General features: G+C 34.6%; 1 protein-coding gene across 1 annotated transcript; it reads right to left on the minus strand.

Annotated features, from left to right (window-relative positions):
* Positions 1–11817: 11817 nt before the first annotated feature.
* LOC119836588 (chitinase-3-like protein 1) lies at positions 11818–19101 on the minus strand. The gene is made up of 9 exons (XM_038361969.1): positions 19080–19101; positions 18496–18516; positions 16208–16390; positions 15314–15414; positions 14913–15178; positions 14447–14607; positions 13864–14018; positions 12844–13207; positions 11818–12020 (listed from the first exon to the last, which is right to left on the minus strand). Exons 1-9 carry the CDS (start codon positions 19099–19101, stop codon positions 11818–11820), a joined length of 1476 nt encoding a protein of 491 aa, XP_038217897.1.
* Positions 19102–19898: the final 797 nt, after the last annotated feature.

The following is a 19898-nucleotide window of genomic DNA, read 5'->3' on the forward strand; positions in this document are numbered from 1 at the left end:
CATCCACACATTCAAGACGGGTAGTATCGCCTGAATGGATACTATCCCATACTGCGCGTTCGCAAGTCTTCTAGCCCAGGCCTCTATCGCTTGACGACGCAGTCGGATTCTACGCCTACCTACTTCTAGGATCTGACGCTGCCCTGTCTCCTCCTGCCAGTGAAAAACGGACGAAAGAACCTCAGCGTCTAAATCCCAGGGAAGGCATCCAGCAAGCAAGCAAGCTGCATCAAAAGAGACTGTGCGATATGCTCGGGCGACTCTGACAGCCAAACCCAACTCTAAGGTAACTACCGTAAATCAATCAATACTATATTGAATTGTATTGTTATCATCAAATAAATAAATTAGTGTATGGAAACTATTATTTACATTACATATCTTATATGGTTTACATATTACATAATAACAAATTCGTTTGTAATCTTGTACCTACCACCTAGTACAACGACGATATCAGAAGCAGGTCCCTTTTTATAGTGGAGAATGCCTATAATATAATAACATAATATAATGCGCATTCAAAGGCGGACGTGGGTTTTATCAAACTCCCACAGTCTACAGTGTGGCGCTATAGGCAATGTACTTACCAACTAGACTGTAGTGTTCCGTCTCACCGCGCGCGTCGACAACCCTATATCATCTGATACACTAGTGTTGACTTTTCATATCGATAAATTGAAACGGAACTAAGAGATCTCCAGTTCTATGTCAACTTATATAGGTACGTCTACTTATTACGATTTGACAAACATAATACATGAAATCAAACGGATTTCTACGCAAAGAAAATTGTTTGCTTACATGTTCAGTTTTATAAGGTAAAGAATATTTTCGAAATACGGAATGTATCATTCATTTGGATTTAAATCCAGAGAGTAAAGGCTCAATCTCGATTACAGGAAAATATGGGGAGGATCCATTAAATTTTCTCTCGTTCCCATATCTGTTCAAGGAAATAAATAATACATAGGAAATAAATAATGTAGTGATGTACATAGCATAAAACATTTTTATTGTGGGAGTCGAGCACGCTTCGGCACGAATTGGGCCAGCTCGCACCGGAGAAGTACCACACCCCCACAGAAAACCGGCTTGAAATAGTGGCATGCCACTGTGTTTCGTACGGTGAGTGAGGGAGCCGGAGGCCCATTTCCTTTTCCTCACCCGTCCCAGTCCATTCCTTCTTTCTGGTCGTTTCCTTTTCCTTTACCCCTTAAAAGCGGGTAACACCTTCGCAGAGGCACTACCCCTATGTCCCTATTTATACTAAAATCTTTAAAAATACGCAACTACGCAACGTATATTGATACGGATTTTTGTAATAGATAGAGTGATTCAAGAGACTTCTTAGCGGCTAGTCCACATTAAGTTCTTATGAATCTGTAAGATGGACCCAAACCCTCTTTCCCAAGTCAGTTATTTTGATAAAATTGAATATCAATGATATTCAGAACACGATATTACGTAAAAACACGTCCTAATGTGATCCCATTTCAGCCTTTGTCTCCAAAACCCTCTCATTTACATTGTTATTTACCGGCTGACTAGCCCCAGGGCCTGGTCAAGCGTGTCTATATCCATTCTTGTATCCTATTTACATATTTTACGTGACGAAAAATTTATTTATTGTATCACTAGCTGTTATACCACAAATTCTCATTCATCAGCAATGTCATTGTTTTCTTCAACTGACGAAAAAAAAGAAGGAGATTATTAATTCGACTGTTTTTTTTTTGTTCACTCAGAATTTTCTACTGCTGTTAACCGATTTGTAAGCTGGTGCCTCCTGTGTGGCCCCATTTATATTTGATCTAATTCTGACAATTTGAAGGCGGATTTGTTTATTTGTTAAACATAGCAATTTGTATTATTTCAAGGCAAAAACTCGCATACACGATGACATGAGCAGATAAAGGACAATTTAGTAAAAGAAATAGTATTTGACTCCAGGATAAATATTTACAAATAACCCATCAGTTTTCTTCAAAACAATATTTTAAATAGGATTGATTTACCTTTAGATTCAAACGGACATACCTAATGGTTTATATTCCACAGGTTTCTGATTCAGTTGTCCTGGGACAACTGGAGCGGAGTTTAAAAAATCACTGTAAGGCAATACAAAATACAACAAACACCAAGTTGATTGACGGACAATAGAATAATAATTTTCAGTGGCAGTATACTTTTACCATTTACGACCGTTGCAAGCATTGGGGAATAAAAGCCTACAATGATAACATAGAATCCAAGATAACCACTAGTCGAGTAAACCATTACATTTAACAAACACAAGCTGTTAAAAGAACATAATAGAACACAACGCTTACCGATAGTTCATCTTTACAAAACCCATGAATAAGAGATTGCATCTAGCTAATTCAACCTCATTACATTAGAGAATAAGTAGGTCGCTACAGTCAAGCGCCTCTAGAATTAAAAAAAGCATTAAGTGAAGCGACATTTCCTTTATATTTCCTTCCATCTGACCTGTTTGCTCGTTGCAATGTTATTTTAGCTTCCAATTGGTATCGGCACCTGGGACTATTTAAAAGTATACGAATTGAGCACGCTGTCTCGGGATCTTTTGTTTGTATTAACAATGCATAACAAAATTGAATATATGATATTGTAGATAGCTGATGAAAGCTTGAACTCAAACTCACAAACAATTTGTAGAACAGTTCTCTGGACGTTGAATTTGGAAATTATGATATTTATCAAGGTATATAAAGATAGTTAAATGATTATATGTGATTAGGATTAAAGGAAAAGCAGAAGCAGGAAGCTTTAAGCAAAGCAATCAGATATATGTCTATGGTGGGAAATCTGTATTCCCAAAAAATCTATAAAGCGGCATAATGGACGCCTACAACCCAAGCAAAATAAAACTATATTTATCGCTCAGTACTGACGTGCCACCGTAGTTAACTAATCAGTAAACAAATTAAATGTTTTGTCTCCGTGGTCGGTGGGACGACCTTAGTTGCCTCGTGTTTATATAGTAATAAATCCAGTCGTTTGCGTTTCCTTTACTATAGAAACCTCAATAAACACCAAGATTTCTTCTAAACCTTTATTTTTCCAAGAAATAATCTTACCCCAATCTAGCGTAAAGATAATACCACAATACGAAAACTTCGGAAGTCGTTCATTTTTGTTTCTTCAAACGTTATTGAGTCAGCGGAAAGTAAAAAAATAAGGAAAACCTTTAACAAGCCCAATAAAAGAGGCACGTTGACAAACGGGCTGCGGGACTGCCGGTCGCACATTTGAAGTTACAATGGGAGAGACGTTTCCTAATTGTATTGACGAATTTCTTACACAACCAAATTATAGGCATATCAATTTTAATAATAGGGTTGCAAATATTTTTGTGACTTATTCGTTAAGTTTTCCGCCACTCTGGTGCAGTGGTTAACACATGGTCGTAACCGCTAGGTCCTATTCCCGACGATGACTGACAAAAGATGTATCGGTCTGGTATGCAAGGTTAGATTCCCGATGAGGTCTGACAAGAAAAGTCACGATCCGGTAGGCACAGAAACCATCATCTTATCCGTTCATAAAATCGATGAAATAGAAAATAGCTTCATACAATTTTATTTTTCTCATTGTATTGTGGGCAGAGGATATTGCCATTATTGCCCATGCAAATTTGCATATGGAATGCCGACTTTACATGACTAAAAGTAATTGATCGGGAGTTTAAAGGAAAATACTAGGAAGTATACGAAAAACGATACAAACCGGTTCCCTCACGCATCGTACGAAACACATTTTAATTCACACGCTAGTATTGGCAACGATCTGTAGCCTATGCGAGCTGATTCATTCAATACATACCGAAGCATGCTCGACTGCTTCATAAAACCTTATTATTTCTTAACCGATCCTATTCAGCATTACACTTAAGAAAGTAAGGACGTCTGGGTCAAACGAATCCCGGCGGAGTTTTGTCCAACCGAATAAAACTGGCCGAGCGAATAATGTCACATTACAATGCATTGGCTGTCGGTATGGGATTACTGGAATGTGTGTAATGGGCCGAAGACGAGATGGATTTGTGTGGACCTAACGTTAGAATTTAATGAAGGATTTTCTTATATAATTCTAACGCGCGATTTATTTTTGAGACGCTGTTCTGAATTTTAAAAGCCTTATAGAGTATACGTGGCTTGGTTATCACAAAGTTATTTTTAAAAAATAACATTTCTTTTGAAAAACTGTTTCTATTTGTATACCAATACGTACATTTTTAAATAACGATGATGTGTGATGTTTGATTTATAGTTTTATAACACGAAGGATAAATCAAACAGCTGTTCTGCATGGCGAACATTCGAGACTAAAGCTTAACGAAGTTTATAGATCTTATATCAATATTTAATCTAGATACCGTACAATCAATATAATAAAAATTTATATTAATTTATCTAAGGAACAAGGGATTATAGTAGATTAGATTCCGATAGTGGATACACAAAAAACATTTGTTCGTATTAAACACAAGAAGTGGGTGATACTGCGGGGCACAGCTAATCAAATATGAAGTATACTATTAATATTATTTCTATAAATGCACATAGACTTTCGAGTCCTGGACCTTCGGGTCCTGGGTTCGATTCCCGGTGGGGACTAACAAAATAATGTATCCGTCTGGCAGAAAAGACATTGCTGATTAACTTATTTATCGTAGAGTCGATCAGTAAAACAGATGTACAATGCACCTGCCCCATACCTCACAAGGGGCGTAGGATATATAAGAATACCGTATGCTCTAGAACTGTGATAACTCAAATCTATCTTGTTATTTTTCATGTCATTGGGGATAACTGAGCTGGTGGTTCGCTTGATGGTAAGCGATCACCACCATCCTTTCACATTCGCAGAGGTTGTTACGAATGCGCTGCCACTTTAATGAATAAGGTATAAGGAAAGAATTGACGTCTGGGAAGAAGGAATTGACTGGGAAGGGTGTGGAAAAGGCATCGAACCTCCGTCTCCCCCACTCGCCGTACGTAACACAATGGCAATCTACTATTTCAAGCTGGTTTTCTGTACGGGTGTTATAGTCCCCGGTGTGATTTAGCCCAATTTATACCAAAACGTGCTCGCCTCCCACATTAAAATGTTGTCCGTGTTGAATCCATATTTGGACAATGCATGTTCTGTTCTCAGAATATCCAGAAGTACCTTACGCAATCTCAATCGATCGGCCAATCACGCGCGATCTAATTGGATGGTAGCACATGCAATCTTACATGTATGGAGTCATCATGTACTGACGGGGGCTTAGGCTCTATAATGTAACAAATTGACAGGAGCTTAGTAGTTCAATGTCTTGGGCCCACTGAGAACCGACACTGTGTGTGCACTGCAGCACAGATTAAGCTAACTTAGTTTCCCTTTTTAGGAACAATTTTATGAACCGACTTCAAAAACAAAGAGGAGTTTATCAATTAAACTTAGGGTGTAACGATTTTCATAAAACTTTTTTTTATTACAAAGTGTGTATTATTTGGAAGTAGTCCGTTTTGTGAATCCAAAAAGCTCAATAGCTACACATAAGAGGTGTTAGCATACATTATATTCACATATCGTAAAAAATAACAGAGAAAACTTCGCTAAAGTACTGTTACATCAAAACATTTTTCATTTCTCCCTCCCTTTCTTTCTAAGCCTCAATAAAAGAATCTCACGGCTAATCACAGCGAGGAATGAAAGAGTTAGAGCGACGGAATTTCGCGCTTCCTGACATTTCTAATAGAATCCGGAACATTCAATTATCTCCAAGAGGTTATCTACGATAATCGAACCACCTGTAAATGAAATCTGCTATTTTGGTGACAAAACCGTGCTTTGATAATAAGATTGCGACTGATAAGGTTATTAGTTAGGTTAGTATAAAAGTATATTTTTTTAAAGTTCGCATTAAACGTTCTTCTATAAATAAAGCGGCAACAAGAATCTTGTTAGCTATTAATAGGTCACAAAGCAACAATAAAATATAATTTTCATTATCCTTCAGTAGAATAACACCGTCTACGAGCATAATTGGTTTTACGTTTTTATACCCCGAGATCTGAACGAAAGCGGAACTCAAGTTTATTTATTCATAGTTTCCAGAGAAGAATCGTAAATATAGAGGTAGATACAGTTACAGATAAGACGCGAAAGGTGAACGTTCTTGTTTTAATTTATGCTTTATCTGTAGTCTTCTTTTATATTCTTTATTTCGTATTAGCTATCCGCCCGAAGCTTCACCTGCGTATCTGAGAAAATTACCGTGGGAATGATATGTATTATATGATATTTCACCGTGTTAAAAAGTTACGTATATTTTTTATGCATCGGCCTCGTAACTATAAAAATCATCTCAAAAAATTACTCAGTTCTGACGTGAAAGAATGACAGACAAACACTTGAATAAAGGAGGACGTTCTATGTTCCACTGCTTATTTTCTTATATGGCATGGTATAAAATAAAAGAGATGTCCCGTATCCCGTGGGGTATGGGGCAGGTAATATTCACCTGTTACACTTTATTTTCTTTAAGGACAATAGTTAAAGTCTTCTGTGTCCTACCAGACTGAGACGTTGTTGTGAGTCCCTACCGGGAATCGAACCTAAGAAATTCGATTCTACACTCAAGTGTTATCCACTGTACGAGGAGTCGGCCATGGCCGAGTATATTGATCATAATATAATATGTACTAATATTGTAAAGCTGAAGAGTTTGTTTGTTTGTTTGAACCCGCTAATCTCAGTAACTGCTGGTCCGTTTTGAAAAATTCTTTCAGTTTAAAATATTGAGGAAGGCTTTAGGAGATATATGTACCATGGGCGTGGCCAGGGCGGACCGCTAGTGATTTAATAATATCTCCGTACTACCAATAACAACTAAATACAAAACATTTTACAATGTAAAATGATACAATAGCACAGACATCAATTCCTTTTGACCCAATTCGATTGTCAGACGCATTTTTAAATTTCATTATAACGAAGGGGCTCCAATAAATTACAGACCTTTGTTGGTGGATTCATTGGATGTGTTTTGTCATTCCTCGGTTTAACAGGGCTACGTAATTGCTGCTAAAAACAACAAAAATACAACGGGTATTAATTATATTTTATTAGACGATTGTTGAATGCACTTCTAAATATACAATACTAGCTGCGCCCCGCGGTTTCACTCGCGTAAGTCTGTGTCCCGTAGGAATATCGGGATAAAAAGTTGCCCATATGTTATTCCAGTCGTCCAGCTATCTACGTACCAAATTTCATTGCAATCGGTTCAGTAGCTTTTGCGTGAAAGAGCAACAAACACACACACATCCTTACAAACTTTCGCATTTATAATATTAGTAGGAGGATTATAGGCTATAGCTAGCTTTGATAGATCATTTTATGATATTTTTTTAAGAATCTTTAGTGACGATGAGAGACCAATTAATACAAAAATTTTAACAGGTAATTTTGTATTAATTCTTGTACATTAATAAATAATTTACGCATAGCAGATAGTTCAAATAAACGTACGTAACTTTGATAATTTCGAACGCAGCATTATCAAAGATCCAACATATTTACACACAAAATGATAAATGAATGCAAAATTGATATTTAATTGCTGGCGAACGACGCTGCCGCTGCGGTGTTTAATAACATAATTTATGAGCCGTTGTACATGTAAGAGGGATGACAGACTATTTAGAACGGATTACGACTAATCCGCAGTGTGTACATACCTCAAATACCGATTTAGCCAAACATTTTGGCTGGATATGAATTAAAAACAAATGCGTTGTGGACTGGCTGATTAGTCTTTGAATAAATAATGGAAACAACTGTCAATTTAATATGGGTTTAATTATTGTACCTACCAATTTATTTATATCGCAAAGCGATTTTTTTTTCACCAAGAAGTAAATAGAGGCTTAAATGGCAACGCATATTGCAGTCGCACCAATGTGAAAAAAATGGGGTTTTGTCATAAACTTCCTTGTTCATATGAATTTTTTTAATAACAGGAAATGTGTCTATATATATTGTATACGTCAGCATTTCAATTTTACACCGTTAGACTACACGTTAGTGATTGGTAACATTTTGCTTCGGTAAATTCTTAAGATACAAATTTAGAACTATGTCCCCCAACGGACTTGGTTCGGTCGAAGGTTTGATTCATGTAAATGTATATAGTGTATTTTTGGTATTATTGTTGTGTTATTATTATTTTTTATCTAAAGAAACATATTGCGGTGAATTGCAAGTAAATGTTACAGATAATAATTTTTGACAGTTCGTATCTCGCGAGTTATGTATAATCTTACAACGGTTTTTATAATCTTAATGCGCCATATATGGGAAATTTTAGAATTTATTGGTGTGTAGATTGAATGTCAAAGTAATAACAATAAAGTAAAGCAGGAAATTTGAATGATATTCATCGCAATCATAACCTGGTTTCGTAGAATTTTAGTTTTAGTAGAATTGCTAACATAAAGCTTTCGAACACACACAATAATTTATACAACTACAACCTTCTTAGACTACTTAGATTCACGACATTTATTAAATTTCTAGTTATTGATGCTGTATGGTTTACATTTAATATTCAATTAACTGTAGCTTAATTATGGGAAAAAATTCAGCCCCTATACTGTAACTATATGTCATGTGTCATGTATAACTATATTTCATGTATGTAATGCGGCACCTCTAAAGTTTAAAAAATCGTAACGATTGGTATTCAAATAATACAATCTGCCAGCACTATCCTACTAGTCCTAATATCCTTTCTACTAATATTATAAATGCGAAAGTTTGTAAGGATATGTGTGTTTGTTGCTCTTTCACACAAAGACTACTGAACCGATTGCAATGAAATTTGGTACATAGACAGCTGGACAACTGGAATAACATATAGGCAACATTTTATCCCGATATTCGATCCCGAAACCGCGGGTTGCAGCTAGTGTTTCTATAAAACGAAGATGCTTCAAAATCAATAAACGTTGCTAAAGGAAAATGAAAATTGAATGTCAATTAATATCAGGGACCTTTATTAAAATCGAGGCAAAAGAAAAATCTTATCTATTTATACAAAGCCGATGAATTTACACAGTTTTTATCAATCGAAGACGACAATGTTGAGAAGAAACTGATTGAATCTCAAATTGCAGTTTGAAGGATATTTTAGTGCATACGACAAATCGTTGATGGTTTTTTCTTATACATTTTTATTGGCAAATACATCGTCACAGTTAACAATACTATTCTAGTAGAATCGTATGAAAATTATAATTTAAGGTTTAAATTGAACACGAGCTAAAAACATTGATCGATCTATCTTAAAACACATGTTTAGACTTTAAATAAATGGACAGTTGGTATCAGAAACACTTAAGATACGATACAGGTAATGTTTAACATATGTGGCGTACGCAGTGATTAAAACTAAAAAAGATTAACATTTATACAATACTTAATTATTAAATAAATAAATAAAATAAATAAATAATACTAGCTGCGCCCCGCGGTTTCACCCGCGTTAGTCCGTATCCCGTAGGAATATTGGAATAAAAGTTGCCTATATGTTATTCCTGTTGTCCAGCTATCTACGTACCAAATTTCATTGCAACCGGTTCAGCAGTTTTTGCGTGAAAGAGCAACAAACGCACACACATCCTTACAAACTTTCGCATTTATAATATTAGCAGGATTATGACGAAATTTCAACTTAAAAGTAATTTTTTGTGTAATTGGGAACTCGATGTAAACCGCTTCTACAGCAATCTTCATAGTCGACAGTAATCATTAATAATAATTATGCCTTTGTGTTTGTTGAACCACGTCATCATGAGATAAAATTACTATAGAGTAATGCATCGTAAACAATGCATTAAATTATTATTTATTTATATTGACATGACATTTTATTCACACAAAAAGTATAGAGACGTTATCTGTAAAATATAAACTGCAGAATTCAGCGGCCAATGCAGGAAATGATTGGTTGATATCTTGCACTCTAAACACTGAGATCGCTTCTATAACTACCAACTCTTTGTCACTATCGTTACTCACACATATTTTATTAACAAAAGCCTTATTAAAAACTAGCTGCGGCCCGCGGTTTCACCCGCGTAAGTTCATATCCCGTAGGAATATCGGGATAAAAATTTGCCTATATGTTATTCCAGTTGTCCAGCTGTCTACGTACCAAATTTCAAAGCAATCGGTTCAGTAGTTTTTTCGTGAATGAGCAACAAACACACACCCTCCTTACAAACTTTCGCATTTATAATATTAGAAGGATAAAAGGATGTTCCAAGATAAAATATCGCATGCATTAAACGACATCGCAAGTAACAAGGCAAGGTACGTTAGCACCGCGTAATTTGCATTTCGCCGAGATCATTTTGAAACGTCGAGAAATCGAAATCATCGTTGGAATTGTTCCAGGCTTTATTTCCATTTGATGCTAATGTAAATGGGATGCCCTATAATATCATGTTAATTCGTCCGATATCTCTTTGTTGCATATTCAGATTGTGTGCACTCGAAAGCTCGGAATTATGAAGGCTCCGCATTGGCAGACCTGCTAGGATATACTCGTGTTCACGTAACATGTTTTGATTGCAAACAAGGCTTTTTTCGTTGTTTTTGTTAATATCATGTGGCATGATAGTCACAAAGATCGTATATATTGTAGCCAGATAATATATAATATACATAATTCCTAATAATAATCTTAAAATATTGCAATTTAAGGCAACATTTACAGTGACACCAACTTAACTCTGAAATGGAAGGTGTCGTTACCGTCGCTTCAGTGTAAAATTTAGAACAATGTTCCGGGCATCGGTTTCAATAGCTTTAAACAATTAAAATTGGGAAAGACAGCAATAAAACACATAGAGCACTTGAAGTAGTCAACATTGTCAAGTCAATAACGAATAGATTTAATCAAAATAATTATATATACATAGAAGTGCATACTGTGAGACTGATTTGTAACTTAGGAAAGTTAAAAACAAGAAACAAAAACTGTATTTCCATGTTTTGCTCGCGCTCAATTTTATCGTAGATTTATAATAATAGAGAAGATAATATAATGTAAGGTTATACAAAGAGATTGTTCCGATTTTGAGGCAGCCTAAGGCAAAACCATCGGATTACATTTGAACTGTCTAAAACACGAAATCGGATCAAAGTTTGATGTTAACCTTACATTTGAGGATAATGCCTTATTGGATAACAACGTTAGGTAATGTGAGCTTAATATTCTTTTATGTTACTTATCTTTTGAATCAAATGAGCCTGTCGTGATAATATATTTTGATATACTTTGGTCAGTCTTTAACGTTGCTCTTAAAGTTTCGTTAAGGACCCATCCTCAAAACATATATGTAGGTATCGACACGCATCCATACTTGGCGCGAGCTGGCCGCTTTTTTGTAAGAAATTTCTATGCAATGCGTCCAGATCGATGTAATAAAATAACCATTAACACTACGTATTAAAAACACATGCGCATCAGCAAAACATGTAAAATTAGAATTAGAATTGAAAAATTGAAGTGAATATTTTTCCCGTGTTTTTGATAACATTATATCTGCTTAGCGACGGTATTATTTTACAAATAAAGGTATGTAAATGGTAGTAGGAACATGATCCTTGAATCTAGTAAAGACTAAATAGAACGGTGGCTTATTTATTTTGTAACATAGGCATCTTGTGCGTCATACTCATTCATTTGTATTTTATATGGCCCGTCATAAGTTACTTTAAAAAGATGTATTTTTATACTGTACAGGAAACCGCGTAAGGATAATTGCAAGACATCATTTCTTGGTCCCAATACAGGTTTGCCGGGCAGCTGAAGTAGTTTGGAAAGAATGAGCCATCTAAGTTTTGTATGCAGACGTAAAATGATCCACAATCCTTTGGATTTGGGAACATTCCAGCTGATTTACAGGTAAAATCATTTTTGGGAGTTGTTGGAGCTGAAAACAACGATAGGGTTATAGCAAGAAAAATAAAAAGGGAATAGACTTAAATTTTAGGTACTATTTTTAAGTATTAAAGGGCAAACACATAAAACTGTTCACGCGCCGCTCAAGCAGAAATTTACGATATGTATCGAAAGCTGGAATATTTGTTAGGGAGTTAGTTATACGATGTTTTTCATTACACTGATTTTATAAAGAGACTTACGTTCAATTATAAATAAACAAATTTAGTACGTTTGTATGCATGAATTAAAACCCTTTATTGGCACTGAAGATACCATCAAAACACAAACACTTAACGCAAAAGGCATAAAGGCGACCTTATCGCTTAAAGACCAATCTTTTGAAGAAAACGTGATGTCGATTATTAACTTTTGAATAATGACTGAATATATAACAGAAAACAATGAAGAAACTCAAAAATTACTGCACTGACTCTGAATTTAAAAAAAATTACTGTTTATTTTTATTTACGCTGTATAAATACTATGTTCATATAAATCATATTATCGCTGTTCATTGTTCTATATGTATATATTTTTTGTTTTTATCTATTTTCAATTGAAGTGGGTTCTTGTATGACTCAAGGTTGACAACTATATCATTGTCAAGTTCGTTCAATAGCATGGAAGTAATAAAGTTTTCGTTTATGAAGTCAAATCAGTCTTTCTTTACATCTAGCAACACGAGAAACGTAAAAAAAATTATCGATTGAGTCATAATTCAAAATGTTATGTTCTAGAAAGAATACCTGAAGTTGTTGGGCTAGGAATCATAGTACTCGATGAACCCGATGACGTAACAGAACTAGTAGAACTTGAACTATGTTGTGTAGTTGGCACTTGTGTGGTTACAGGATTTGATGTGGTGGAACTAGACAAAAGAGGTGTAGTTGGCACTGGTCCTACGGTAGTGCCACTAGAGTTTGAGCTAGACAGTATTCGTTTAACCGCTCTCAAAAGAGGAAAGGTTTCGTTATGACATATGCCGTGGAAATCGTCAGTTTCTATGCTCCAAATCATAACCCCAGCAATGTTCATACTTAAAGCGTATTTTGCTTTGGCAATAAGAGAATCTACATCGTCATATGAAACCCAGTTTCTGTTCTGAACAGCATACGGGACTTTTGCCAAGCTATCCTGATATATGCTCCATTTTTGTTCACGGAGCAGACTGCAAAACTGGAAGAAATTATATTATTTATAAGAGCTGACAGTGATAATGTGAAATTAATTCTAGTACACAGTTCGAAATAAATTAATATAACTTGGTAAAACTTTACGCATACGATTCGTGACTGAACTTTATCTGTGGTATTTACTATAGGCATAATTAGGTACTTGGATAATTACAGAAGACATTTGAAGACTAAATATATCATTACGAAGATTTTGAGTTTGTAAAGTTCAGTTATAATAATTATTACCTTATTTTTATTACTTTAAAACAAGCTACTTGAGCTGACGTAGTTTTTTTCGAACTCTGGATTATGAAAAAAATGTTAATTAAATGTATTCAACTACCGTACTTTAAGTCCGTTCCCCGTTTCAAAATGTATCAAAGTTCTTAATTTGTAAATGAGGTCCTTTGAGTTGTCAACTTTTGTTAGAGTTGTACAAGTTAAGGGGCGTTTAGTTTAGAGACACTGAACTTTATCATTGAAATAAAGGGGCTTGTTTGGTACGAAGTTTAAAAAACAGCATAATTTAGCGAGCATGACTCGCCAGCTTGATGACAATATTTCAAGTAATCCATTAAAAAGCGGTATTTTGTTTAAAATGTTGCCATGTAAATTTTAAGCCCTATGTCGCGCAGCTTAAAATCGAATTTGGCTTACCTCATTATACCCAATGTTTCCATTGGTAGCGGTGTATGGGCCAGAAATACCAGGTCCGTATGAAGGTGCTCTCACGGAATAAACATTGGGATTTATTAATGTGAAAGTATGACCATAAAATGGTAGACCGATGACCAGTTTTTCTGGTGGAAAACCTGAACGATGTTTTGAATCAGTATTAGTGTAAGAAAATATACTCCATTCATACGAAACAGTTTCATGAATCTAAAATTAATGAACTAAATAAATTGATATGTGTAAAATTAAATCATTAATGTATGTAAGTCATTTATTATTGAGTTTTACATATTTTAACGGTTTTATCCTTCCTATTATCCCACTAATATTATAAATACGAAAATTTGTAAGAATGTGTATGTGTTTGTTGCTCTTTCACGAAAAAACTACTGAACTGATTGCAATGAAATTTCGTACGTAGATAGCTGGACAACTGGAATAACATACAGGTAACTTTTTATCTCGATATTCTTACAGGTTGCGGAATTACGCGGGTGAAACCGCGGGGCGCAGCTAGTTATGCAATATTCTGCAAATCATCTTTGTGAAATTATATAGAAAATACCTTGCGTCAACCAATATTCTACTGCGACATCCACGGTATTGAGGTTTTCTCTGATTTCGTGCTCATCACCTTCCCCCTTGTGTAGTGGTGAATTGTGCCCAGTCACTGTATCCCATGGACCATACATATCGTAAGTCATTAGCCCCAAGAGATCTAAATATCTGGTTAGTATAGAAACATGCTCTTTAACTACTGAATAAAGCTGTAAAGCTGTGCCTACCTATAATTTAGATACATACTACTAATGTGTTGATGTATATTTTAATAGTTTTAACAAGAAATTATGTATCCAGTTGGTAAGCCTTTCTTTAAATAAATTAAAATTAAATAGTTCTAATACATAAAAAATAAGAATAATATTGTTTGATTGACTTGTTACAAATATTTAGAAGAAAGTGAAAATATCAGATTAATAATAAATGTAGAAAGAGGTAAGTCCTATTAAAAATGAGAATTAAAAACTTACTGCGCTATAGTTGGTATATCATACGATAAGGATGCGGTGTCCCGTGTGGAAGCTACAGCAGCGCTTAATAAAAGACCATATTTGTCAAACTCTGTTCTCAATTCCTTTAGTAATTTCGTAAAGTTGTCTATATCAGCCTTTCCATTCACGGAGTCTCTCCGGTTAGGATATTCCCAGTCAATATCAAGACCATCGAAACCATAGGTCATAATCATTTTGATTGCACTCGATACAAAATTCTTTCTTAAGGCTGAGCTTGCTGCCATCTGGTGTAAACGAAATAAAGTTAACATTTAGGACTGTCTTTTCCTTCAATTTATTCCCAGTTAGCCATGTAAAAGCAAGCAATACTTCAAATAGAATGCAAATTTTGTGTTATAATAATGATTAAAACAACTCACAATCGAATACTTTGCTGATCCTTCGTTCCAGCCACCGACAGCTAAAATAGTTTTCAGCTTTGTGTTCGTTTGTTTCAATGCATTGAAAATACGGAAATTATCTGAAATATTTTTTTAACAATGTTGGTGAGAGCTTTCGGGTGCAGGCAGAGAGATATTTGTGTTTTGATCACTGACTAAGAATTGAATACTGCGGCTGTGGGTTTATGTTTATGATGTTAAATAAAATTTACAACTCATAATTTCTCGAATTAAAATACCTACAGGTAAATTTTAGAATGTATCATCACAGTACATATTTCTAAAAAACCAAGAAAAGGTGTTACACGTCGTTATTTTCATAGATATTATTTTATGTTTTAAATTAGAAGTATTATGTTTCGTTTGTTTTATTATGAAGGTTTTCCAGCTAATTTATCAGAAAACAATATTCAAAGAGAAAAGTTAAGAAATAGCTGAAGTGAAGTTGAAAAGTTGTTGCTCGAAGCCGCGGGGTGGCCGCGAACTAACTTTGATGTAAATATTACAAAGCATAGCAACTTGATACCGTTACTATAGATCAATAGATGATATTCTAAGAAAACAAGCCAATGCCACAAATTAAATAAATGATTTAATAACAATTAAATAAATCGCTAATAGAGATTTGCATTCATAGTAAAACATTCTCGTAAACTATATCCCAACTTTTTTTATATTTGCAGGCAACTGAGCTTACCACCGCTTTATGGGTTAAAGGATAAGAAAATGACTGGCGATGGGAAAGAAGAAATGCATATGGAAGCGTGAGAAAGAAAACGAATCTCCGGGCAACTATACTATAACTCGATTTAATGATGCGTTCGAAATTACTCAAAATTTAATTTAAAAGTAATAAACAATCGTCCCACTCACCTCTTCCCCAATTATCTGGTAAATCGAGGTACGGATCCAATGAAACAACATTTCCCTGAGAATTGATTCCAACAAAAGTGTACACTAAATGTGTACAAAGATCTGCGTTGATGTTGCCAACATCAAATTTTCCATTACCACTTCTGTATGTTGCCCACGTGCCATAGTAACAGACTATCTTTTCTGGTGAAATAACAGTAGTAATTAATAAATATGAAATGATTGCTTTGCGCTAAGAATCATAAAAATATTAATATTGTGTAGGTAGTTACACTATCGGCTGTTTTTTTGTGCAATTTTTAATAAAAAAAAAACGTATTATAAAAATGTTCCGTTGTCAACGCATTAAAAAGGACAAAAACAAACTTTTCTAGTACGGATTTTTTACATACAAAAAGAAAGGCTAAATAGGTTTCAATTTTTTCTTCCTTCATATCTATTGGTAAGAAAAGTGTGCGTTCTATCATTGAAATTAATTTTCTGGTTACCTGCACATTATTAAATATTTTTATGATACTTCAAATTATACTTTTGCACTCACTTTCATTGGCTGTAACAGCACCAACAAACATTAAAACAATAACCAATTGAAATACCGACATTTCCTGTTTTTTTCCATAAACAAACTCATGAGTAACATATCCAAGTGTTTTTAAAGAAACGCCTTATCTTATTATTACACTAAGCTGTGATTGTATTGCAATGCTTTGATATCTCACCGACTGTAATGAACTTCTAGTTTTATTGATACTACACTAACAATTGTCAATTGATAAGAATAATACTGGGATTTTTATTGAGTTTAATGTATACCCGAAACCTTAAAAATATTTGCTGGTCGGGCATTTGTGGGAAATGTTTAATTTGACATTTTTAAAGTAACTTTTTTATGAAAACAAAAACGTCAGTTCCATTCGAACAGAAACACGAACAATATTCCATATAACTTATATCGGGCAACATTGACATTGTACTCTGTGCTTAAAAACGCGGGAATTTCGGGAACATAATACGAAACATTAGGACGTTATATCACGTAAAAACTATCAGCTGCACCCATCTAGAAAACCTATTTACATTCGCATCCAATCCGGCCTTTGACGGCTTAACCAATATCACTAGGCACACAATTTTAAAGTTACCCTCACTCGTATATAGTGGACAGGACTTTTAAACCGCACGGAATCCATTTAGCCATCACGGTGCAAATAAAAAAGTCTTGGGCGCATGTGGTAGAGACATATTTTCGACTTTCATTCGCGGAGCAGGCACACGGGCTTGTAAGTTATGACCGAAATGTGTCCAAACAAAACTGCTGCATAAAAGCTGTTGTGGGCCTAGAATTCAATTTTTGTCACGATAGACACACAAGCACTTAGCTTGTTTGGGTTTTGCACGCGATTCGCATCCATACTTACTAACTAGTATAATAATTATAATATGACACTGCTAACAAAATGATTTAGAATCCGTTGGTTTTTTTCTTTTTATAGTGCCTTCCCCTTTGAGAGGTTGGCGATCATTAGGGCTATATACATTTTGAAAACCGCTGTTCTAAACAATGATTTGGTGCTTTTTCCGTTAGTTTCTGCACTTTAATACATTTTATTCGCAATATAAATTTTTTGACAATAATTACAACGACAAAAAAACATAAAATAACATACGGAAAATTCTCAAACACCAGTTGCAAGAATTTACGCAACATGAAAACAAATCGCGTATCGATAAAACAAATCATCGATCACTTCAATTAATTCTATTCATTGTTTTATTGCTAATACTTATCTTATCAGATTCTGTTAATCATGCATGTAATCCAGCTTCTGATTGTCATTGACTTTTGACTAAGGGAATCAAGTGGTAAAGGTAGAAATAGTGAAACATACCTTTACGAATATTATAAACTGACTGATCATAATAATCTCTGGAGCTACAGGTTCGAACTAGAAATAATTATTGTATTGGTAAGTAATTTTATTGAGACGGGCTCCACGGTTTGAGCACGACCACAAAGCGGAGCGGTATTGAAAATATTTAAAATTATGAGAAGAGTCTCCGTACTCTAAAAGAGATGTTAACGAAGGTGCGGATGATGTACTAGAATAATAGAAATAATAATAACAACGATTTTCTTTTTTATTATAATTTAAGGCAACATTTTACTTATTAGGAATTGTAATAATTTCGAATTGACGAAAACATTTTGGGGGTTACGTGGGTCAAGTCCTTAAACAAGCAATTTAATATCTATATAGCATGTTTTTCTGATTACAAATACTTGGAACTCTCCTGATGAGATAGAAAACCTGTAGGAGAAAGTTCTTAATAATTGATCGAAGCCACATCAATGGAAAATATTGTATTATTGGTTTAGTTTATCTATTTAATCATTGAAATTCGTAGATTGTAAGAACATAAGTTATAAAGGCATTTAAGGTAAGAAAACACATTCAAAATTGACGGAATTTACTGCGGAAGTTTTATTTAGTTATTATTTGAATACAATAATAAATATTCACTTCTCCAAATGACGACACACACTTACTACTCATAAGCTGCAATCCTTTCGTCTACAAATTTATTATGTCTGCCTCGTTACTTCATTACTTAACAAAATTTAAAATAATATAGCCTATATATAATCTGTTTCTAGAAAAAGTTCCGTTAATCTCACTCAACGTGGAAGTCAAGCACGCTTGGGCACGAATTTTGCCAGCTCCCACTGGGGAAGGTAAATAGAAGATCGTCGTACTTAGTATGTGACGACTGCTGTATTTTGTATGATAATATGGCGAAGCACCAGCCCTTTTCCTCACACTTCCCATTATAAGCTTGTATTTCCTTCGTCAATCCATGTCTTATCCCTAACCCTTTATAACCGGGCTACACATTTGCACATGAACAACCTTTACAAGTGTTCCCGGGCGATGATGATCATTTACCAACAGATGATCCATCAGCTCAGCTGTCCGCTCTGGCATAAAAAAAGTTAATATTCACATATTTTCTTCAAAAATTTAAAAACAACAAGACACAGAATCCAATTAAGCAAACCGACCCCATGTCATAGAGGACACTCTATCCAGTTGAAAGAGTATAAAATTACAGCCGCGACTGCCATAGAGAAAAATGGCGGGATATTTCAACCTTCCAATATGCTACAATCGAGACTAACAAACTATTTACAATTGGTTCTCGAACTGTTGAACATAGGAATTTCGATCGTGATTTAACATTATTCTTATTGATAGGAATTAAGCCAACCTATAACAAATCAATGAAATCAGAAAATGAAGTAAATATATTGTTGCTATAGCCGCATCTAATCATTTGGTAACACATATTTATTAATTTATGCTTTATTGCTCTGGATCGATTGCAAATTTGCTTGGGTAACATTATTAGAAAAATCATTTTGTATCATTGTTTTTTGTTTTAAGTTCGTTTATCGGGGTTTTGAGTTAAAAAATAAAATTGTTCTACTAACTAGTCAAGGAAGCAATTTAAACCTTCAACTTCACAATGAAAAAATCATAAATATTTACAAGCGTAGATTCAAAAGTTTCAAAGAAAATCTAAAGTGATAAATCTGTATTCAAGGTGTACGTTCCGTAGATGTGAGCAGTTGTAAACTAATTTAACTTTAAGAATTAAACGCGGGTCGTAGGCTTGTTTATATACTCACTGG

Source organism: Zerene cesonia, chromosome 25 (genome assembly GCF_012273895.1).
Source record: "Zerene cesonia ecotype Mississippi chromosome 25, Zerene_cesonia_1.1, whole genome shotgun sequence".
In the NCBI taxonomy this organism is placed as follows: domain Eukaryota; kingdom Metazoa; phylum Arthropoda; class Insecta; order Lepidoptera; family Pieridae; genus Zerene; species Zerene cesonia.

Excerpts from the sequence above, each read along its gene's own strand:
- LOC119836588 (XM_038361969.1), bottom strand. The coding sequence starts at position 19,101 with ATGTGTAGCCCGGTTATAAAGG. Across the intron at positions 15,179-15,313 it reads GATCAGCAAAGTATTCGATT|ATGGCAGCAAGCTCAGCCTT; the intron begins GTGAGTTGTTTT and ends CGTTTACACCAG. Across the intron at positions 13,208-13,863 it reads GAAACATTGGGTATAATGAG|TTTTGCAGTCTGCTCCGTGA; the intron begins GTAAGCCAAATT and ends AATTTCTTCCAG.